General features: G+C 39.6%; 1 protein-coding gene across 9 annotated transcripts in view; it reads left to right on the forward strand.

Annotated features, from left to right (window-relative positions):
• Positions 1-4,169: 4,169 nt before the first annotated feature.
• CCNT2 (cyclin T2) overlaps positions 4,170-24,184 on the forward strand; it is a 24,909-nt gene continuing 4,894 nt past the window's right edge. Inside the window, exons 1-7 of one of the 9 annotated variants that reach the window (XM_075757184.1) lie at positions 4,170-4,382; positions 5,193-5,274; positions 12,089-12,217; positions 13,302-13,362; positions 14,450-14,512; positions 20,853-20,898; positions 22,210-22,373. In XM_075757184.1, the coding sequence (XP_075613299.1) occupies positions 4,183-4,382; positions 5,193-5,274; positions 12,089-12,217; positions 13,302-13,362; positions 14,450-14,512; positions 20,853-20,898; positions 22,210-22,373 (745 nt within the window). In that variant the 5' untranslated portion in view covers positions 4,170-4,182. The other 8 variants (XM_075757185.1, XM_075757186.1, XM_075757189.1 and 5 more) reach the window with 8 other exon arrangements.

Raw genomic sequence — 24,184 nt, forward strand, 5'->3', positions numbered from 1 at the left:
ACTGAGAAAATTATGACTTGTATTCATTACATTTCAGTCTTTGTTATGCCAATAAACAGAATTTAGAAGAATCTTAAAACAGAATTTAAACAGAATTTTGTTGATGCCCAATAAAAGGCAACATTTGCCGTTATCCACTGATTGAAATTGCAGCATAGCCCACTGCAGCTCAGCACTGCAGGTATATGCACTGACACTTTGCAGATGTTGGGATAGGATTAAAAAGTTCTCTGTGGGGACTTACTTATACTTTTTAGCTGCTGCCTACACCACAGGCAACTTATTCATCAGAAACAATTTGAATAATATGGTTGTAGGTGCAGAAATAATGTATTTGTGTGGGTAATACTTTGTGCATCACTGTCACTGTCAAAATAAATAGTAGTGTTTAGCAACAGTATGGTTAAATGTTCTATTCCTTAAAAAAATACTTCCTAAAAGTAAGGAAATGTTGAAATGTCCTTTTTTTCTCATTAACAAAGCTAATATAAAATTCTAATTACAGTCAGATAAGAACATTCTTAATACTCTTCCACCAATTACTGAAGGGATAAAAAAATGTAAGTTGCACACCCGAAGCTGAAATGTTAGTATTCTATCCAGCTATCTGGTGAGTGCACAGGCATCCTCCTCCTGAGAGGATTTTATACTAGTCACAAAAATGCTGATGAGCGCTTACAGTCTCCATTCTCATGGGATTGTTTGTCATCATTCTTCTGTTTAGTCTTAGAACACTCCAGGAGAAATACTATTAGACAGAATTTGGTTTTGTAGCTGTGTCCATAACTGCCCTTACATCCCAGACTGAACCTGAATGTTGAACATCAGCAGTTCCTGCTGATACCAGCCTCTGTTGGACTACAAAGAAGGCATTCTTTACAGTGCCAAGAAAAACAAAACAAAACAAAAAGTGCTTTGTGCAGGTTAATTATATTATTTCCTAGCTATTGCATTTGGATTTTTACTGTATTGCTTCTCCAAATATATTCCATGAAAGACAACTGGACATCAGAAGCTGAAGTAGCAGCTCACAGGTTTAGACCATGGGAATATCAGGTTTTCATGTAAGAGGAAGAGAGGACCTAGATAAAATAGCATTAACAATGTTTATTGTCCTCAGGTTCGCATGACTTCTGTTGACCTTTATTATTTAAATATCTACATGCAAGTACTGAGCCACTGAAATGCACAATTTTTCAGCCAGATTTTTTAAATTAAATCTCAAAGTAGAAGAAAGGCAACTTCATTCTCTCATAATATTCTTTTCCTTCAGCATATTTGATTTTCACAGGTGTATAAATGGATTCAAGAGGAAAATCCATTGTGATTCCTCCAATACATTTTAATTTTATTAATTCTTCAATTTTTTAAATGAATGAAAGCTGGTAAGTTAGAGAGAATTCAATGTTGTATCTTTGGGGACTACGGTCTGGAACCTCTCCAATAGCAGGAACAGTATTTAATTACCTTAACCTGTGACTGAATGGGTGACTGCAGCACTCTGCATGGCAATTAATTAATGTGCATACCCTGCATAAATCATATTCATTATGCACTGTCATTATTTAATGATATTCTACTTACTCTTGATGTGTTAAGATTTTTAAGACAGGCATATATATAATCTTCCCTACATCTTCCTTTTTTCTCATTAACAAAGCTAATATAAAATTCTAATTACAGATAAGAACATTAATACTCTTCCACCAATTACTGAAGGGATAAAAAAATGTAAGTTGCACACCCCAACTCCATGAGTTTTACACAGTGATTTAAAGAATGAGGTCAAACATTGCACTTTAAGATTGTTAAAGGCACAAAAATATGATGGCAAAGATCAGCCCCTAATTACAACACAAGTCTTTGTAGGTAAATTTCCTCTGCACATGCAACATCTTCAAGATGATTTACAATTGGGAAGATCAGGCAGGTAATGCGTGTCTGTCTCGGCTGCATTATACATCTGTGTATTTCAGTAGAGTTCTGTTGGGCCCAGTTATAAAATTGTAACTGCTTGTAGAAAATTTGCACTGAAAGTTGTAAAAGAACTAATTCTAGGTGAACAAAACCGCTGCAGAGTGTTTGGAGCTCATTTTCATCCATGATAATCAGAACTTTTAAGTAAAGACAAGTAGCTCTTTGTGCCCTTTGAACCCAAATCCAGTAACCTCAAGCTACTGCTGAAAATCACTAACTGAATATGTAAAGCACTTAAGTTTTCTCTGTCCTGTGTATGTGAGTGCCCAGTGAGAACTATCCACAAGCTGCGTTATAGCGGGTGTTAAAGTAGATTTAAATGAAGTTGCTGAGTAGACTGTGCTTGAGATGTAAGGAAATCTAGGAGGACTCTTGTTTTCCTGAAGGGAAGATAGAAGGCTGCATTTCTTCACCCAAATGTGTTAAGAGACCGAAGTTTCTTTCCAGCCCCTTACAGCTAGGCTGTGGGCACCCGGGTTCAACTGGGAATGTGTCAGAAGGTTTAATGATACACATGTAAAAGTAACGTTCAGTACTATGGTGTTATTCGAGGGTGAAATAGGCAGTAGGTGAAAAATTTAGCAATTGATCTTTATTCTTAAAGGTAGCCAAGTGTAGTGTGGGAGAGGTTTCGACAAGTTCACATTCAATACAACGTAAGCAGACGCATCTTCTCTGTGTATTGGAGAATAACTGGCTCACTGCAGCTACCAACCTGGAAGGACACAAGGTATCACTGGACACCTTTAATTCTGCCTTTTCAGCACCAAACTCCTGGGAAATACTACCTGTAGAAATTAGTTATTGCTTATGTAGGTGTGATTATCATACTCAATGTATCTGAGGTGCTGGAATTGCTGTGCGATTCTTAAGTATTCCTGCACATCAGAGAGGAACGCTTTGCCTCAATGTTTGCTCCATATTGCACAGCGTGCCCCTCCCAATCCTGACATTTTCCTTGCTGAATGATTATAGTGACTTAAATAAAGACCTTTCCACCTTCTCCCTACAGCCTCTATTCCCACCGCTTTTCTCTTTCCAACGCAACAATCAATAAGGATTTCCAAACATTTTAGCCCTTAAGACAAATGGTCCTTTATTCTGGTGTCCCCATGCAACTGATTTGAAACCTGCAGCAATGCAAAAGGCAGCCGAGTGTGGGAGGATCATGCTTTCTGCATAGTGCATGGCACATCGCTGAGGCAATATACACGATCACGTGAAATAACTGAGGTTGGAATGATCTACAAGTCTTGGCGAAACAAGGTTTTTTTGAGAGCACTGCGACAAGGCTATTTACCTCAACTCGCCAATGTTCTCAACTGAATGGCAACAGCCCAGGCACACAGGACAACCACCGAGGCAGTACCGTGGAGGGTGACGGGGCCTGCTCCCCACACCTGCTCCAGCTCTGCAGAAGGCCGCTGCAGAAAGCTGGGACATACAAACCCACAACTTGCCAGTCACTTCTTCCAAAAAGATACCGGGGTTTAATCTTTAAGAAACCATTCAAGGGCTCTAAACCACATTGCTCATTTATTACCGCGAGATGGCCTTTAAAGCCTCAGGAGGAAGCACGGCCGCACCCCTCGCCGCACCGCTGCGCTCAGGGCAGCGCCAACCCCGTGTTGGAGGGCATCTCCCCTCGCAGCTGAGACCCCCACGGTTCGCCGCTACTTCCCGAAGCACGGCGCTTCTGACGGCTTCTCCCCTGCGCCCCCCGCAGCCCAGGCGGGAGCTCCCGTCCCTCTGAGGGGGCGCCGCGAGAGCAGCTCACGGAACGAGACTGCCAGGCGCGACGGAAGGCCTTATCCACGGCACGTCACCGGCCCGGCCCGCCGCGCCGCAGCCAATCAGAGCCGGCTGCCAGCCAATGAAGAGCGGGCCCTCTGCCGTCACTTCCGGACGTCAGAGCCCCTTCTAGAGGCCGGTGCCGCTGTTACTCCCCGCGTCACGTGTCGTGGGAGCTATGGCCGCCCGCTGCCACCGCGCAGATCACGTGACTCTCCCCCCCACGCGGCCGCTCTGGCTGTGCTGCCGCCAGACTCTATGGTTCAGGGCGCATAGGCGGGAGGCCGGCCGCGCGCCGAGCCGCCAGTTCTCGCGAGAGTCGCTATGGAGAGCGGGGGGGAGGGGTCGGGCGCGGCGCTGCCGCCGGCGGGCGGGGCGGCGGAGGGAGGGGGAGGAGGAGGAGGAGGAAGTGTCATGGCGGCGGCGGCGGGCTCAGGCGCGGGCTCCTTGGCGCGGGGCGGCGGCGGCTCCTCGACGGCGTCGCGCTGGTTCTTCAGCCGGGAGCAGCTGGAGAATACGCCCTCGCGGCGCAGCGGCGTGGAGGCCGACAAGGAGCTCTCGTACCGGCAGCAGGCGGCCAACCTCATTCAAGATATGGGCCAGCGCCTCAACGTGTATCCGAGAGGGGCCGGGCGGGAGGGAGGGGGGCCGCGGGCCGCGCTGAGGGAGGCGAGGGGCCAGGGCGGGCGGCGCCGTTACCCACCGGCTGTGGCGGGGCGGCGGGAGGGCCTTCTTTCCCCCCCGTGTGAGACCCCTCCCCGGGACTCTTCCCGCTCCTTCGGCAGCCCCTGAACGGCGCTCTGGTGGGATGGAGCTGTGGCCTTGAGGCACAGAATGGGAGGAGGAGCCTCCCGGAGCCCCCCGCTTCGCCTCCTTTGTCGGCGTGCGAGAGAGGCACGGGTCGCGGGCTCTCGGGCGGCGGGTAGAGACACCTCAGGTCTCCGAGCTAGCCTTTTAGCCACCTTTGTATCGCTGGCTGCCGGTTTAGACCCTTTAAAGTAGATCCCAGTTCCTTGCAGGCTCGTTTTCCTTGAAGCGGGCATCTCCTCGTTACCCACTCATGAATTTGATTTTGAAGAAAGAGAGCAGAAGAAGGCTGAAACCTCAAATCCCCTCCTGAAATAGTTGATTGAGAACAAAACAAAAGCACTTGCCACAGAATTTCAGCGTATGTCGCCCATTGAGGAGTTTTCATTTAGTGGATGCGATGTGGCTAGTCTGGTGTAGGAATCTCCACATTGTCCGCGAAGCAGATGGAAAACATACGTGTCGATATCGGTTAAGTTCTGAAGTGTCACGTTCTTAATTAATTTTCAGCTGAAGACAGTATGCTGAAAGCAATGATTGATGTAGAAAGCACATCACTTCCAGTTCTTGTAAACAATTTTCTTAATATGTAGTGTTTCCTTAATTGAATTTTTCAGATCTCAGCTTACAATAAATACTGCGATTGTTTATATGCACAGGTTTTATATGCATCATTCCTTCACAAAATTTAATCGAAATGTAAGTACGTTTTTAGCTGTGGTAATAATATGCTCATAATTGTGGTAGTCTAACTGACAAGTGTTATATTCCTTTGCTGGATTGTGAAGTTTGGTCTGTTTATAGGAATTCTAGTTTCTTATCAGTGGTTTACAAGCAATAATGATATTTCTTTTCAACTTTGATTTTTTTTTTTTAACTACTGGCAATTAGATTTTATCTTCTGCCATCGAAATATAAAAATAGGCACCATCAGCAAACACATTTTGGATGTGTGAAGAATGCATTTAGATGTTTCGAATCTGGCTAGTGCTTATGTGCTGTAGTTTGAAAGGCTGATGTGTAGGAACACACATTTTTCTTAACATAGTCGGTGGCAGTGTTAGCATGGTGTGTCTGACAATTATAATATGGTTATGTGTGTATCCATATGGATTATGTATCTGTTCCTAGAAAACAGTGTAAATTAATTTAACTAGTCTAGTCTTAAGCAGCTTGAGGGTAAGTCATATTAGACAAAAAAAATCTTTAAGTCTGATGAGAAAATGCTGTCACTCCTGTTTCAACTGATGAACTGAGTATGCTGAATCTGAATACAGTATATGTTAGGAAGAAATGAATTCTGCTTTAAAAAAATACTCTCTGTAAATGAGTGATTTTCTAAGAGGAATGGAACTTGAGATTCCAACCTGAAAATTTGAAGCCTTTTTTATGTCCGGTATTGGATGCAATAGTTAGAAAAACAGTAATATAATATTCTAGGTATTGTTGTGTTAAATTACTTTTCATCAATATTTTATACTAACTTTGCAAGAATAGTTAATGGTGGTGGTGGTAATATATCACTAAGTGGTGAGGATGAGTTTTGTCAAATCATGGCTTTTTGTGATAAAATAAACAGATTGAGACTGTGACAGATGTTATGGTCTAGACCAGAGCAGACCTTGGTCTGCCAAGGGGGAGAATCTTGCAAACCTTGCCCTGTCTGAAATTTGGGCAGGTATGCAGTGGGTTACAGTGTTAGCCTGCTCTTTTGTCTGGTGCGAATTTGTTTGTTGTTGCTGGTTGAGCAAATGGACATCTTATTTGGCAAGAAATACTTACGGGTTTGTAGGTACGTTTCAGAAGTGTACTTAATTATTTTTGTGCAAAACCTGAGGTAAACTCGAACTTGCAGCAAGCTGGTTACCAAAACAGGTCTTTATGTAATTAAAACTGTGTTTAAGTACAACCAGAGCGAAGTGTGCATAAGCCTGCAACACTCCAAATGGAAGAAATATATAATGTAGGTTTTGTTTATGTAGTGATAGAGAATTATGTATTGAATGGATATACATATCAAAATGTACTTTCCTAAAACAGCTTTCTAGTTTTAGAGTAAGAATAGCACACGTGAGAATCAAGTTCCAGCAAGCTTTGTGGTAGAATATGCCCTTTTAAAGTGTTTCTGTAATATACCAGGAGAAGACACTTGTTCCGTCTTTCTCCCCTCCATGTACCTGCCCATGTAGCAGTAGGCAGTGGAAGAGGAGCTGGTGACGCATCTGAAGTCTTCTGTGACTGTGGACTTGATCAGCTAGGCAGAGCTGCTTGGAATGGAGAGGTCACTCTGTGTAGAGCTGCTGTAGTTGGGTCTTGCATTCTATACATCACCTGCTAGATTACTGTTTGTATTATCATCTGGTAATCTAGGATAGATTTAGGTAGCAAGAAGCTTTAGCTGCTGTGTTTGGGTTTTCACTGGGCACTGGAAAATGCAGGTCACTTGGAACTGGAAGCACAGCAGTACTGGGATATATAGTGCCCTTGTTATGAAAACTACGCCTTACGTTGTATTTATGAATCTTAAAATTCACAAGTAAGCTATGTAAGGGCTGAATGCCATGGAAACTGCAACTATTACGGGGGAGAGTGTATTGTTAAATTAATTCTCAGGTAATAGTATTAAAATAAAAGTTAAAGGCAAGTGCACTGCAAGTTAGCATTCAGTAATACTGATTCCTTCTGAATTACTTTCTGTAGTTCTTAATGAGGTCGGCAAGGCTGGTCAGCTTTGTGTTTGTACTGATGGGCAAGTGCATTTTCTTACTTAGATTCCTATAGGGTAAAGGGGGTGGTCTCAAAGTGAATGTGAATCACTCTTAAAATACTCTCAAACCATCTGGCAGGTTCTCTGCAGAGAAATCAAAAGCCAGGGACTGTAATAAATACTTAATATCAAATCTCCAGAGTACTTGGCAAGCTAAAAAATGTAACAATATTCATCCACTCCTAGAAGAAACCTTAGAAATTAAATAGTAAGATACTGGCAGACTTGAAGCTAAGACCTAGCTAAAATTTTCTACAGTGTATGGAGTATATGTCTAGTATTTCTTTGTGTGAATGTAGTGATGCTTATGCATGGCAAGAAGGAATCTGAAGGCTAGGGTTAGAAAATTAGATGTCCATTAGTCAGAGTGCCTTATGATCCCCAGCTGAAAAAATGTAGCCTTTGTTTTCTTGCTTTATTGGTAGGTTAATGGTTTTAGTCAAGTATAAACACCTGCATGTTTATAGACATATAATTGCTGGGTTATACAAATACATGTCTTACATATGTCACGTGCACTTAATTTTTCATAAACAGGTCTTCTAGTGGAAGCTCATTTACTGAATATCTGTTGTCTTTATTCTTCCTTTTTTTTTTTCTTCATTATAAGTTACTGCTAAACAATTTTACAGGCTTTCAAGACTTGGAGTCAGCTGTGAGTAGGGAACAGAATTCCCAACAGTATCTTCAATCGGTAGAGCCATAGGGGTGGCACATACCATTTGATGTAGTCTTGGTTCATTTTGAATGTATTACATTTACTACCCTAATCACCAAATATCCTTATTTTTGTGAAGCTACTGTGGGCTAGCAAGTCACTTTTGAATTGCTATGGATTATCTACAAAGTACATACATTTAGTTTCAACGAAGGATGTTTTGGGGCTTTGACATTGCAATTAAAGTAGGTTAAGACCTTGCGAGGCAGCTGTGTCCCTGTAATAGGGTGGAAACTTGCTTTACCAATTCTGGTAAGCAGAATTGGGTGCCCTGGCTACTAATTTTCCCTAGCCATGCAAGTGAAATTTCAGGAACTACTATGAATCTCTTTAGCAGTAGTACAAATTATTCTTTCTACATTACTGTTGACCATGGGCATAGTAACTTTGGTTTGTTGAATATGAAGTTAGCCAGTGCTAATATTGGGGTGGGGAGTGAGCTTGCTGGCTTTTTATAGCAAATACTATCCTGACTTTTACCCTTTAAAATATCTTGAAAATTGAAATTCTTCAGGAAATACTGTTTCTGTAGTACTCAGTGTGTTTGATATTGTTATATAGCAAATACCTCCTTTAGAGGATTATTCTTCAGTACACTGTGATTTGAAGAACAGAGAAGGGAGAAAAATCCTTGGTATGCTGGCAATGAGAGGTAAGGCATCCAATTGGCAGCTATATTTTAAAATACAATCCTTAGAAATGCCGTGTTGAATACCAAACAACCAGTTGAAAATATACGTGATGATGTCAAGGGGTTTTTTTGTATGACATACAGTGGAACTTAGTAAAGTGCCTATAGAAGGCTGCAGGAAGAATTTTTTCTCTTAAGTGCAAGGTAGGCGAGTTGTGTGGAGGGTTTTTTTGTTTCCCATCCCTCTGTATTCCCTTCCTGTCTCTCATGCCCTGTCCAAATTGCAGTATTAAACAATTGACTACAGTTGTGCAAAGTTCTAAAAACTTCCATAATATGCATAATAGCTTTAGTGAGGCTATTTTGGACACTTCAGTTCTGTTTTTAATCTTGCAATTTAACATATTTGCTGTTTTTATGCAACGTGAGCTCCTGGTTATATTTAAAAAAACGTTGCAACTGTGTTTGCACTTGAAAAACCTCTGTCATAGACTGGGGCGTCTTAATGTCTTAGACTAATGTGTATCAAGTCTGAAAACATACTAATATTGGCATTAAAAGGGAGAGGGAGTTCTCAGGGAACTATGTGCATGTATTCTGAGATTATTCCAAATGGCTTTGTTGTAGCAACACTGTTTTTACAATGGCTTGTACTTTTTGAGTGAAAAACAAGAGTTGTACCACATTTACCAATAAAACTTCCTGTATGATGCTCTTAGACTGTCATAATAAGGCTGTCATGGTTTGGTTTTTCTATTTCAGTGGGATTTGGTTTCTGAGGCTCTTAGCTAGTACAAAAATGGGATTTAATTTCATAAATCATATGCGTTCTTCTGGACATATTTCTCAAAGTCTTAAATAATATTTTGGGTGCGTGGTAGATAGCTTTCATTTGTTTTACGTCAAATGAAGATGTTTATAGGAAGCTTACAGCTTTGTCAAGTCTGTATCTTTAATTTTGCTTTTTTTTGTTCTAATTTAATTTTTCTGTCATTTTTGAGAATTGGAAATGAATGAAAGCATTTGAGTAACTTTGCCAGTTATATGCTTAGCAGGGTGTGTCGTCTTCACTGAAGAATGTATGCATGCCAAGTCTGAGATTTTATTAGGATGTGTATTTTCCTGAGTAAATACCAAGGGAGACAAAAATACTGACCTACTCTAATCTGGGAATGAGAACTGAGACAAAGACCTGAAATTCTTGGGCAGAAGCCAATACTTCTTTTTTTTTTTTTTTTTAAGGAAATAGATAATTGGGGTGTACATAGATTTCAGATGAACCAGAGTTAAGTGCCAGTTAATCAGTTTGACTTAAATCATCCTCCAGAACTGTGTTTTCTGTGAGGTCTTGGAGGTCAGGAATTATGTGGAGACTTCTTGGCCAGAACTGATCTGTTCAGTAAACTGGAAAATATCCTCAAGTCAGCCTGATGAAGAAGGTGCTTTTTTGGAATGAAGTAAAACTTTAGTGCAGTCACAAGTAGAATAATAGTGAGTGAGAATTTTCTGATGATTTAATTGTGCAGTTATTGGTGACTTGGTTCAAAGAATGTCTCTGTGAAATGTAAATATTTTCAGTCATCGTAATTGTTGGAAATTGGTTTTTCAGAAAGGTAAATTGTGAAAATTGCATGCATGTGTAACTGTACCCCCAAACTGTGTAGAAAGAGACCGTGCGTTAGGATATATTTGAATTGAACTTGTACACAAAGCTAGAAAAACCGGAAAGTGTGAGTGTAGGTACTTGGGGATAACTGAGACGTATTTCAAGTAGTATGTTCCTAGCAAAGGGAATTTATTCCAGGATTTCAAATCAGTGCTTCAAGCAATGTGGATAGGAACTTCTCAAAAATCATCAGTAGTCTTAAATGACAGTGGTGATATGGCCTTGTTCAGCCGCATCTGACTCCAGGTTTCTATTTCATTGATTCGAAAGGCTTAAGTTACAAGCTTCTTAAAAAGAAAGCAGTTCTTTTGTCTCTGCTGTGGAAGAACTTGCTCCCTATGGCTTATTTTGGGTGGTTTGGGTTTTTTTAAATACTAGATATCTTCATGGCACACTTCTACGCATCGAAGGGTATCACCTTCCCATAGTGTCAGTTTTCTTCAAGTCTGCCAACTTAAAAGTTTTACTTAAGATCCAAGTGGACATTTCAAAGTGATTTAAGGAGGCAAAAAGTACTCCTTCAATATGTTTGAAAGTTCCTGAAATGTAACGGGTAATCACTTAAATGTTCAATTCTAGTTTGTTGCAGTTTTTACTATATTGTGAATTTTCATACCAAATGTTTTATTTTGGCACAGGAAAGGGCTACATACTAACCAAAAACCCTCCTCACTTTAGGGGAAACTATGGCTGCCTTTCAGTTCATTCAATCTAAATCTACTTGGGCATTGAATGAGAAATCCAATACCTGCACTGCTTGCACCATGCGTTAATTAAACACTGGACAAGCAGCTACTTCAGTCTGAATAAAAGCTTTATACTCGTTTAATTTTAACCAGTTTAATCTGCTGATGTTTTCTTGAAGATTTCTCCTGTCATTTTAATTTGTTTAACATGGCCAACATTGCATACAAAGAGGACCCTGATTCCTCAAAGTCATTTATGGTTAGCCCTGTTCTGTGTGTAGATACATCAGTCATTCTATCTGATAACTAGGCATCAAAACTGTACTTCATAGCTAACTCCTAGGTGGTACTGAACTGTGAATGGGTGCTTTGCTGCCAGCTTATGGTGCCTAGAGTTTTATAAAAAATGTCATCTTTAAATGTAATTTGTAGTCTTTACTAACATTTGATGTAACTGATGTTTTGTGAATCCTTGTGTTTTGTTCACCAGATACTGCTGGGTATGTATTAAAGTTTCTAAGAGTAAGCTTTTACTTACACAACCTATGTTTGTATAACAAGCTCTTTTCCTTGAAGGTCTCTGCTAAGTTTCTTGCTTTTTAGGAGTCAAATGCTAGCAGAACTTGTGATCGGCTGGTTTGACTTTTACTGAAAAGATGGTGTAATGGCTCACTACTATTCAAGAAATTGAATGAGCTTTCTCATGAAGTATATTTAACTTGAAACAGCCTGTTCTAGTGTGACTAAATCTTCTGGACCAAATCAATTCTTTTTTATGTTGTACTAGAATTAGTTTGACCTCAGACATCTTACAAATGCGTTTATGTTACTCCTTCCCTATGCTGCTGAGAGGATTACATCAGTTATAACATAAAATATGGCTAGTTATTTTTGTTGCCTTGCATGATTTCAGAGCTCTTTTTTAAAAAAGAATCACAAGTCCAACTTCTTAAACCTTTTCTAATTACCAATTTAGAGTCTCCATAAAAATTCAAGTCCTACTTGTAAAAAGTTAAAAAAATACGTATATGTTTTTCTTCTTCAGATAATATCTCCTACAGCATTGTTTTTGGCTGCAAAAGTGGAAGAACAGCCACGGAAACTTGAACATGTTATTAAAGTAGCACATGCCTGTCTTCATCCTCAAGAGCCACAACTGGATACAAAGAGCGATGTAGGTGGAAGTCATGGTTTTAGAGATAATCATATGACACTTCATCTAATGATGTGTTACATTGTCTTGACTGGATTATTGCTGTCTGCAAACTAGGAAAAAAACTTTTGTTTTTACCCCATTTAAGACTTTTGTATTACTTAATATAACTTATTAAAGACTCAAATACTTGTGTGAAACTTGAAGAGATTGCTCCGTCTTGAACTTGCATTATTTTTAAGACTCCTACGTGTATAGTAGAAGACTAGACTAGATGTTAAATAGGAGGCTTTGTGCGTGGTTCCGTCAGTTACATAGTTTGCACAGAGAAGTTCACAACACTGTGTTTGTCTTTCTCAAGCAGAGGCTCGCTGTGCACCATTGTCTACGTTCTGTTTTAAAGCAGTTGTCACCTGCTGCCTCTGCTATACATTTGTCTTCCTTTCATTTGCTAAAGTTTGTACAGCTTCCACTTAATTCATAGTTCACGTTTTTTCTTTCCTGAGATGAGTCTTCCTGAAACTAAACATAGGAAGTATGGTGGAAACGCACCGGAGTTGTTCTACTTGAAGGTCAGGCTGAGCTAGTTATACCCTGCAGGACCTCAGCTGACGTATGAAACTATTTGAGCACCTTTGCTATGCTCCCAGTTCTTGGAGTGACATTGAGGTGTATATATGTATGTGTGTGTTTGAGCCCACTAGCTTAACACAGGCCAACTGAGTATCTCCAACTGTAATTTAAAGTACTTGTAAAATGGATTACCTGCCTAGAGAGATTTGAGCTGATTTGCACTGGCAAGCCTTCATAATTCATATTGTGTTCCCCTCCCTTCTCCTCAAAATGCTTTACTGGAATAATTATATGAGATCCAGACTAAGTAAAGCTTACTGTGAAAGATGGTTAGGCTGGTCTAGCTGAATTTGCACTAACACTTATACCGGAAGAAGAAAGTATTACTACAGTGAAGTGTCCTGAGTTGTTAGTTCTAACTTAAGTGGTCTTAACTTGTGTTGCCAGTACCAGTATTCAAATTGGAAGTGTGTGATTGAAATGTTGAGACAATAGCTAGCTACGTCTTGACCTGTTTGCTTATTTGTTTCAGGCATACCTTCAGCAAGCCCAAGAGCTGGTTATACTTGAAACAATAATGCTTCAAACTTTAGGTATGTCTTTCTATATATCTCCTGTGCAGCCAGCTTACCGTGAAGGAGTAATAGGGCCCAAGTATTTTTGATGTGGATTTTTGATGTGTTATTGGTACACTAGAATTGTACTATTTTTGTATAGAATTTTTGACCTGTGAATTTAGTTTCATATTAGCAGTTCTGTTGTGTTCTCTGGAGAAAAATGCCATATCTATGCTTGTGAAACAGATGTTTCTGACAGTTTGATGGAGTAGAAATGTGTACCCTTCCAAACAGATTTTACTCCAAAGCAGTAACTATGTTGATATTTCTTCATCTAAGGTAACATGTTATACTAGGTTAGCTGTGTGTGTGTTCTGAAGCGATTGGGAAGAGCTTTAGCCCAAATGCTCTTCCTGGTTTTGCCTTTCAGTAGAAGAACATTATATAATTGAGCAGGGTTACTACCTCTGAATATTACAAGTCGTAGTGTAACCATTTAATGGATTCAGGTGATTCTAAAATTTGAAGTGGAATGTTCTGATAAGAAACTCTTCTGACTGTAAAGTAAGAGACAATTACAGCTAGCAGGCCTGAGAACACTGACTTAGATATTCTTAAATACCACTTTGAGTATATTGTTTAAAAAAAAAAAAAGCTTAACAGTAGTGACCTAATTCTTAAAATAGTGTCGTAAACAAAAGTTTAAGTCACTGACCTACAAGTTGACTTAGTTTAAGGTCCAGAAATCAATGAGTAAAATGTGCATGCACACACGAGTATTTCAGTGTATCTGTAGTATAGCTTTTACTGACTTACTAATGTACTAGAAACTGTTCAGATATGTTCAAATTTAAAAATACATTAACTTCCCAAGTAGAGATATATATATTTAGGACTCGAGATTACTGAAGGAATGTTTTATTAATTGATCTTGAAATGGCTATACCATCTACCATTCAAATGTATGAAAAAGTGCAGAATAAAAGGCAGTTAAACAGTGTTACTTGATCTTTAGTGTAAAGGTTTAGCAAGCATTTTAGGTCTGTGGGGAGAGGAAAGGCGTTTAGTTTTTTATTTAACAGATGGAAATGTATCGTTCTAAAGCGTATTCTTAACTCTTCAGGTTTTGAGATTACCATTGAACATCCGCACACAGATGTTGTGAAATGTACACAATTAGTGAGAGGTCAGTGACTTTTAACCGCTTCTGTAAGTCCTTTTTTACCTTTCTAGTAAAATTTGAAGGTGATGTTATTTGTCTAATATGATCTTTATCAACTATGTTATCGAAAGAGTTTGTTTAAAACTAATTACTAAAAGCTCGATCTTAACCTTTAGAATCTGATAAAGAGTCCAGTTCTCTGTCCTTTGTAATTTTTTTGCTCATTAGCTTTGATTTTAATAATGTCTAGTCCATGTTTTCTTAAATGACAGAAGCAGTTAGTAGTTGAAAACTGATATAGCCAACTACTTAGTATTGTGCTGGGTTGATTGTTTTCACTCTGAAGTAGTTTTACCAAGTAAAGTTTAGTCTGCATATTGGTTGGTGGCTAATGCTAGCTTTTTGCCTAGCAAATCTTTTTAGGTAATGAACTGCTATGCATAGCAGGTCTGTTATCACATGTAAATACTTTAAGATGGAACTAGTTCTTTTTCTGGAGCAGAGTATGCTTATTTGTTTTGGATGGTAGCACAAAACCCTAAACCTTTTGTTAAACAATCATATTCTCTAACTTGTGTGCAGCTCATTAATGTGACTAGCAAGAAACCTGTTTTGTTCTTTAATCTTTTGTGTTGAATTTTGGCACACCTTCTTTAATTCTTAAACTGTTTTCCTTTGGAGCTTTAAAACAGGAAAAAAAAAATCTTCTCATAAGATGGAGGATGAAAAAAATTAGAGTTTAGTTGTAAAAGCACTTAAAATAAGCTTTTGACTTTAATTATGTCCCTTAATTAAAAAGTGTTTGGAAATGATTAGACCATGATCGTTAATCTGTAGTCATTAGCTGTTGTTGCACTGAAAAATGCAAAGTTAAATGCTTCAAAATTTGGGGTTTTTTCTCTGTAAAATACAGGAGAGTTCAGTGCAACTTAATCATGTTCACTAGATCTGTTTGAAGTAATTCTAGAATTAAAGTTGTTCTTTGAGGGAAAAGTATCTCTCCTTCCTCATTTTAAAGTAGCTTACTGGTGTGGTGTCTTCAGAGTTTGGTTCTGAGTATGACTGGTGCTGTGTGCGACTTATTTGCGTATAAAGTAGCGTTATTGCTATTCTTGCTATAAGATAATGATTCTTTGCTTTCTGTCCAGATTTGATTGTGATTCAGTGCATATGTCTAATTGTGCCTAATGTCTCAACCGTCTAGAGGGTTTTGCTTTGGATTTTCTTAGCTGTTGGTCAATATAAACGTGAGCACATATTTCACTGTTTTGTGTGAGCCTCTGCGCTTCTGCTTGGTGTTTGGGGCTGTGGGGAGGGGTAACAGGCAGAATTGTAGCTGCATAAGGATTTCCACGTTAGCAAGTGCATTTGACTCGAACTTACAAGACAGACGTGCTGCTACACAGTCTTTATTTCCTTTAGTCAAGGGTAGACACCGCTCTAAGACAGTTCAGCTTTCTCCTGTGTATGCATGCTATTTTTGTAGCATACATTGAAGGTACATGCTATTTTTTAATTTTGACATTTTGAAGCTAGTCTTTAACGTCAGTACAGTTTAACAAGATACTTAGAATCCAAAATTATACCAACTCTTGAAATCTGAAGACTTTAGTGAGGGCTGAAAATCCATGTACCTCAAGGACTGGTACAAAGTGAATGTAATACATCTGATGCTTGAAAGCTTACTGGAGTAGGTGTGCTCCTTAGTATGTGTGTATGCAAATGGAATTCTTGTCAGCATACGCCTCTCCTAGGGCCAGTATAGGCTATGAACCCAAGGTTTGAGTACCTCGTATTAAAAACAAAAACTAAAAAAAACCCCACCCCACAACAAACTAATCCATAAATTAAAACCATTGAGCGTGAAATCTGTAGTCATGCACGCCAGTCAGGTAAGTAGAGAATAATTGCCATGGAACATTAGTCTTATGTATTGAGTGAATAAAGAGATGGGCTTTTTGGCACATTGATAGATCTTCGAAGATGCAGCGGTATGATTTTAATGCTCGCTCTCTCTTAACCTTTGTTCATTGGACAGTGTGGTGTTTTACTGAATAGATGCAATGCTTAAATATCAAGTCCCAAAGCTTTCAGAATATTTCTAAGGCTTGTCAGTGTTAAACCTTTAGTGCTAAAGGGATTGAATGAGAAGTTAAATGCAAGATCGCTTCATCCAGTTCTGGTAATGTGACTTCTTGGACAAAAAGCACTGTTTCAGAAGGCAGAGAGATACCTTTTTTTTAATTAGATGTGATTAACTTATCCAAGACTATTATGATTAAAATCTTCACCTGTACGTTTGGGGGGAGAAGGGAGGCATATAATGTGGCTGACTAAGCATCAAAAGAGACAGCAAAGGTAGCTGAGGTATGCAAGTGTACTTAAGGGTTTGGCTTACCATGTGTGCACTGAATTGCCACATGGTGAGAAGATGCCCTGGTCCCTCAAACTTTTGCTGGCTAAACTTAAAAATTAAGTGGCTAAGAGGATGGCTGATTCTCTTGTCTTGCATCCAGGGTAACGTGCTTTATGCTGTCACAGTTACCTGTATTAATCTGTAAGCTACCCCCTTAAAAACAATGAAGAAAAAAAAATCAGGTTCTGATGATGATGCTCAAAATGATTCAGCAAAGTCCTTTGTCAGGAGACTGTCTAGTCTTGTAGTGGCATACCAGAATCAATTCCTGGAAGCCAAAGCTGAACTAGTAAGTGAAAATGGGTGCAAATAAACATAATTGCTTCAACATACAAGTAAAGAAAAAGTTGAATTCTTCATCTCTAAGATTGAAAGCTTTTCTGAAAATAGTATTAGACACTACAGATCATTGTAGGGAAGGGGTGACTGAATGGATACATAATGACTTAGGATGTTCAGGCATAAGGTATCTAATTACTCCCTCTGGTTTTCAAAGATTCATGGGTTCATGAAATTGTTCCATCTTTACAGTTTGGTCAGTATAGTAGACAAGGAAAATGGTGTAGGCTCAGTCTTTTTTCTGCACCATTCTTCCTCAGTGTCAAGAGACTGAGAAGAGGAGACAGGACCATCAGTCCTTAGGATCCCACAGGTCCTCTAAGGAATCTGGAGGCAATGGATCTGTGAAGGCCTGTCAGCAAGCTTCAGTGGTCATTCCAAGTATGTTCCAGTACTGAAGAGAGAAGACAAGAAAAAAGAAAAAGGAAAAAAAAAAAGACAAAACCACCACCAAAAACTGTTCCTGGTGTCAAACTACCTTACTGGCATGAACTATCAGCAGTGAAACTGCCCTAGTGCCGAGACCATGGAATCATGACATGGTCCTCTTAAGCTCTGGTGCAAAATCAGTCTGTTCCCAGCCTGCTTCTGGTGGAACTTGAAGGGAAGGAATCTGTATGCTCATCTCCATCTTGGGAAGTCTTCAGTCATTCCTCTTTCTGTGTTGGTACACAACCTTCTTGTGGAACTGAAGAATGGATCCCAAGGATTTCTAGGATTGTTCTCGCTACTCTACAGGTTATCAGGTATCTTGAACATCCATGATCCTTACTAATCTTTTGTGGAAATTGCACTGTCACATTCTTCAAACGTACTATAGTATCTGTGTGCAGAGCTGCCATTGGTTAAATTGGGCTGATAAAGACAAGGCGGCGGAAGAGGAGATGAATCTGAATCTATTTTTTCGGAGGGTATTCTGATGAGGAAAATTTTAAATCTTAGTATACTAAGTGGTGCGGAAAGATCTTAAACACCAGCTGTACTCCTGCACCGCTACAGGCGGTTTTCACATTCTGAACTTTCACCTCAGGCTTTTACAGGCCAAGGCTTAAATACTTTCAAGAACGTAAAGCCACCAGAACTGCTCAGACCTGAATGCCTACACCATGGCCTCCTCCAGCCCTTTCCAGATACAGCAGGTGTCCACCAGCATAGCTCCACTCAGAGCCTGTGGCTTTTTTCCTTTTGCCTAGAAGGACTTCAGCAAGCTTCCTCTCTTTGGATGTTGACTGGCTTATCTGCAGCTTCCTCTTCCCAGGCAATGCTTACCTATGTTGTCAGGGTCCTGGGCACAGCTACTGCCCACCTAAGGGTGACTTGGCAACCACGTTTTCATGATTATCTCAAGACCCAAGATAACCTGATGTTGAAGAAAAGACTCAGATATCTTGGAAGTTGAACTGGTTGTGCCCAGTAAAAAGCATTTTGGTTTCCAGTTGGAAATTTCTTGGAGACAGTAGCCTTTTGGAAGGTGTATCAGACAGCAAGTCCTGTTTCAAAATCTTATTACTACTTTAGTAATCCCCTGCCTTATGGTTGCTTCTGCAGCAGTGAGACAGGGTGGGTGTTTCAAATCATTCCTGAATGATAAAATATAAAACTGGTGTCAGAGTCATCAGTCTTGCGACTTGTGAGCTGTAACAGAGAAGCTCTGGCTTGTTTTAACCTCTGCTTCAAGATTATTTTAATTTGGAGATGTGCTTTCCACTATTATAAAGGAAATAACATGCCAAAATATACGAACAAGAATTTGTTTTAATTTTAGTGATGGAATCTACTAAACCAAAGCTGTCCTAAATGTAAGAGAAGAGTTTGGGACAGTTGTGTTCAGTTGTGCCTTGTGTTACCATAGGCTTTAGTTGTGAGCTGAAACTTCTTGCTCATTTTGGCAAGATGATTATTTAGCTGTAAATAAGTTGAAACAGTATCATACTGCTTGTAGTATAGGTAAGTTATTTAGCACATTAATTTTTGATTGAGGCTAAAATGTGTGTTTCAAGATGTGATTCTTTTCTTCCAGGTATGTGTTTTGATTTACTCAACTTTGAAGCTCATGTTAAACAGAAGTTTTCTGGCATCTGCTTTTCTTCCTTGTTCAAAAGGGACATTTCAGGGAGACTAGAGATGCTTCTTGGTCTGATCCCTTAATTCAAACATAACTTTACAGAGTATAGAAATCATTGAAGGTCCTTTAAGCATTACTTTGAAAAATGAAGAGCATGACATAAATTTCAGTCTTATTCAATCATTCTGTGTTTTCATTTGTTAAGAATTTCATTTCACTTTTTCTGGTTTTTTTGTAATACTGCCTGACCTTTTTTAGATGGGAGGGAGAGGAGAAGTTTGAATTCCATGGTTATCTGGCATTAAGTTACCACTGTAGTTTGCAAACTAAATGTTATAGTATAATGCTGTCACGCTGTCAGTTCACCTTTTGATTATTATGGATTAGTAGAATTTGTGTGTAGGAATGGATCCTGTTACCTTGCTACTTCTACATTCTTGGATTACAGCACTCCCTGGCACTGTAGCATAAAGACAAATCTGATTTATACTCTTTGGCAATCATTAGAAGTCGAGTTAAATCATATTTTTAATATGCTTTTTAAAAATTAAATTTTAAAAGCTGTTGCAGTCTTTCTCAAACTTTATGGAGAGACTATTATTAAAATAAAAGTTTAACCATATTCCCTTTGACATAAAATTCAACAATACACTTTCTGCAGGTAGCACTGATTTCAAGTGATAGTGTCAAAGTAAGAATTCAATGAAGGCTGCATTCAATCTTCAGTTAAAACCATTGTGCCCAGCTATTCCATTATATGCATGTTACAGTAAGTTCTCTTTCTTGAGTGAGGAGCATTGGGGTTTCACTGGTAGGGGTCAGTGCTAGATGGCTGTAACGGCCCAAGCCGTTAGCTTTTCATTTCTGGCACGTTGCAGTCTTGTGTGGGGCTTTTTTTTTCCTGTCTGTAGCTAAAATGAAATTGTTTATTTCCTATTGAAGCTTTGCTGATGTGGAACAAAATGTTACGAGTACGGTGCTCTCGATTAGAGGGAGCAGAAAACTTGTTTAATTTTTTTACCATCTGGCTTGGGAGCTTGCTGTGTTGTAGGGCTCTGGGAGAGATGTGACTGTTTTGGGGGAGGTACTGGGGTGGGAGGGATGTTCTCCAGCTGTCCTGCCGTGCTCCTCTCGGAGAGCAGAACTTGCACTGTGCTATGAATTGGCTTTTACTGACTGCCTTACTGCAGTCCGAGGTTACACTAGGGGTCACCCGGAAGTGAGGGGGGGAGGCAGGTATTCCTAGAAGAGAGCGCGCTCATGTGTGAGGCGTTTGCGGGGTGGACAAGCAAAGGGAAACTGTCCTGTGGGTTGTGTGGTGGGAGGGTCAGTGACTGGAGCGATTGGTCCGTCTCCAGTTACTGAATGTAATTGCCTCTGCCATATCTGGGGGAAGATGACGTTAAAGGCTAGTCAGCTAAATTCAGATCAGGTTTGTGAAAATACCAAGTGGTGCTTTGTGATGGTAAAATTGCTTTAATTTTGGAGTGAACCTGACAAGTTTGTGCATATACTTAATCTCTCCATTTTTGTTTTTCTTACAGCAAGCAAGGATTTGGCACAGACATCCTATTTCATGGCTACCAACAGGTTGTTATCCTGAACCTCTTTGTTGCACTGTTGTAGCACACTATAGCTTCCTTTACTGCAGGGCCCCCTACATGTGTCTTACCCTTGTTGCAACAGGAGACTGGGCCATCTACAGTGGTGGTACCTTCCTGTTTGCAGTGCGGTGTATTGTACAAGGGCCTGATGGCACAGAGGGGTTAAATGCACAATGAGAAGTGTAGTGGTGCTTTCTGATGACATTTTCTCGATTGTGAGTGCATAAGTCTAAAACTGGTAGCCTGAATAGCAGCTAAAGATTACAAAGAGCTAAACTTAACCTAGAAATTCGAGCATCTTGGTAAGTACAAAACTATTTTTAGTTTCCACTTGTAGTTAATGGCGGTTTTCTCTTAACTTTAAATATATTGATCCAATCTTAACTTATAAAATTGTAGCGGGTCTAAGATCTTTTCAACTAGCTGATTTTTCTTTTCAGATAGACTAGTAGTCCAATGTTCTTCCTTTTTAGAAACAGCTCTTTAATCTTAATACATAGTTTTAAAATTTAAGTATTTACATAAGTTTAAAGTTCTAGAATTCCAAGTGGGGATTGTGTATGCTGTAGAAAGATGGAATTTGAGAGCGGACTTCAGTCTTGATTCCTTGATGACTTCAATTTACTTCTTGCAAAACAACTTGGAGCTTTATTTAATAGGATTACATTATGTGTAGATAGTTTTTAAGCCATTATCTGCTGGTTATTAGAATTCTTCCACATAAGTAGTTCTTGGTGGTTCCTTGATGGGCGAAGTTCTGTATTTGATACAGCTGTTAAGAAGAGCTGTGATAACCAGTGAAACTGAGCCAATGTCTTTGTGCTGCTGCCAGCTGGAAAATAAACATCCAAAGCCAGGCCTAGTGAAAGCTAAGTCCACAAGTAATTCACTTGGCCTCTGAGGAACTATTGGGTACCTTCTTCTAATTGTCTCATTCAGAGACTGCATAATCCGCTGTATGTCTTTTACTGTAGAATTTTAACTGACCATATTATACTCCTTTCTTTTTAGTACTTAAGTACAGTAGAATAACTGGTAAATGTATTTACTGTTCGCTGTGCTTTTTGTAGCAAAAGAAGATTAAACTTTTCTACCAGATACATGCCCTGTCCTTTGTTTTCTTAAGGCAGTAACATATCTGATGAGCCTAAGCAGAAAAATTGGTCCATGAACTAATGTTTAACTGCTGTTGCTTGAGAAGTTATCTTATTCTCTGTGCTAATGGTTGATTTGTTTGGGTTTTCTGTTTTACATGTTTGATTTCCTTTGGTTCCTCATTACGAAATTTGTGCAACAGTCTTCACCTTACTACATTCTGTCTTCAGTACAAGCCTACAGTGATAGCATGTGTGTGCATTCACTTGGCCTGCAAGTGGTCCAACTGGGAGATTCCAGTATCCACTGATGGAAAACACTGGTGGGAATATGTAGATCCTTCAGTTACTCTAGAATTACTAGATGGTGAGTAATGCTGCCTTTTCACATTTCGAAATTCAAGGGTTTATTAATGTAAAAGTAGGAGCATAGTATAGTAAGAGCACGTAGCTTTAAGCCTAAATTAAGTCTCATCAACTTCACATACCAAATCCTCAGGTGAGAGAAAGGTATGGGAGAGGGGAGAACTTTGCAAGACAAACCTAGTTTTGAGACCCTTTTTATTCCATCCTGTGGGCTGGGGAATCCACATTCCTTTTGTATGTGCAGGTTAGAATCTTGCTCTTAAATGCTTTTCAGAACCAGGAAAGAGCTAGAGATCTACCAGTGCGAACCCATGCAGTCCTCATCGTTTTACGTACATCACTGGTCCATGTTTATGGTTTCTGTCACTGAAACAAGTGTTCTTAAGGCTATATGTAAAAATGGCGTATTTATGAAGGTAGTTCTGTGTTAAAAATATGATACCTCAAACTCCTGTACAAGTTTTTCTTGTTAAATGGCTTCTTTCCAGAAGAAAGCCTACACCTAGAAGACCACATACCTAGAAGTTTACTATCTTTAGAAACGGTACTTCTTACAGTGGAGTCTGAATTTCAGGCCTCCACATGCTGCTGTAGTGGAGGTGGTAGCTCCTGGGGCTTTCAGATCAATGTGTTGGACTTTGCCATTAGCTCTAGAGTGAAACATTTGTTTGAGGAGCGGCAGAGGCCTCTAGGCTTGGGACAGCCCAGCGTAGCTCCCATGCCTGCTTCTTCCCTCTGCTTAGCTTCTATTTCTTAATGGCAATATTGGGTTTTTTTGGAAGTGAAAACTTGAGTAGATGTGTGAAGCACAGAACCAGAGTGAGCTTGAAACTGCAAGTTCAGACATGTCTCAGTAGGCTTCTTTAAGTTGTATCTGTAGTTTCAAGTACCTCCCTGCCTTCCTTCTCATCTGGCTGTTGCTCTTCTGTGTTTGGCTGGCATGCATCGTTCTGATTTGTAAAATCCCACAGGATGTGTATTGTGAGCTCACGGTGAACACTGCTTAATACCTCCAGCATTTATGGGGCTGGTGTGTGTAACAGACTTGGGCAGACCAAAGTGCTGAGGCAGTTTTGCTCTTGGGAGCAGCTTAGTTTATAACTTGCGGAGTTCCAGAGAAGCCAGTTCTTCCAGACCTGCAAGAGATCTACTTTTGTATTTAAATTCTGACTGTCCCTAATTATTTTTAGCTTGTGAGTAAAATTAGCTTTCAGTGCAAAGTATTTTTACGTGCAGCTGACAATCAGAGACCTGCGTTTCCTTGTGGACATAGTAATTGCCAGGATTTGGGTTTTTTAACACAGCCAGCTACTTTGCCTTGAACGCAGGTTAATCAAAAGCTGTTTTTTAAAACAGAGTGCTTCAGAGGGTCTGATGGCTTGTATTTTATTCAGAGCTGTTATTGGTTGTTCTTGAAGTTCGGTGGAATGACTGAAACAGTGACTTAGAAACTTGTACTTTAAAGGAAACTTAACTTCATACAGGAAATGCCCAAGCTGAATGGCAAGTATGTTATTTTAGGAGCTATTTTTTATACTGATCTCTCTAGAAATTTTTGGTGTAACGAATCCAAATTCTGCAAGAGTAAAAATAAAAGCTTAAATTCAAACCTGTTTTTTGGAATGTGTGTAGTGATTAGAAGTCTGTCACAGTGATATACTGTAGCCTTTTGTGTTCAATGCTTCTCTAACAATTTTTTATTAAATATCAATTCAAATCATGTGCAGCCTGTAGGAAGTACTGCAAAAGCTGTGTGCTGTTAGCCTAGAAAAATGCTTAAAGCTTAACCTGCTTATTACAGAATCAGATGTA

The sequence above is a fragment of the Balearica regulorum genome, chromosome 6 (assembly GCF_011004875.1).
Source record: "Balearica regulorum gibbericeps isolate bBalReg1 chromosome 6, bBalReg1.pri, whole genome shotgun sequence".
Taxonomy (NCBI): Eukaryota; Metazoa; Chordata; class Aves; order Gruiformes; family Gruidae; genus Balearica; species Balearica regulorum.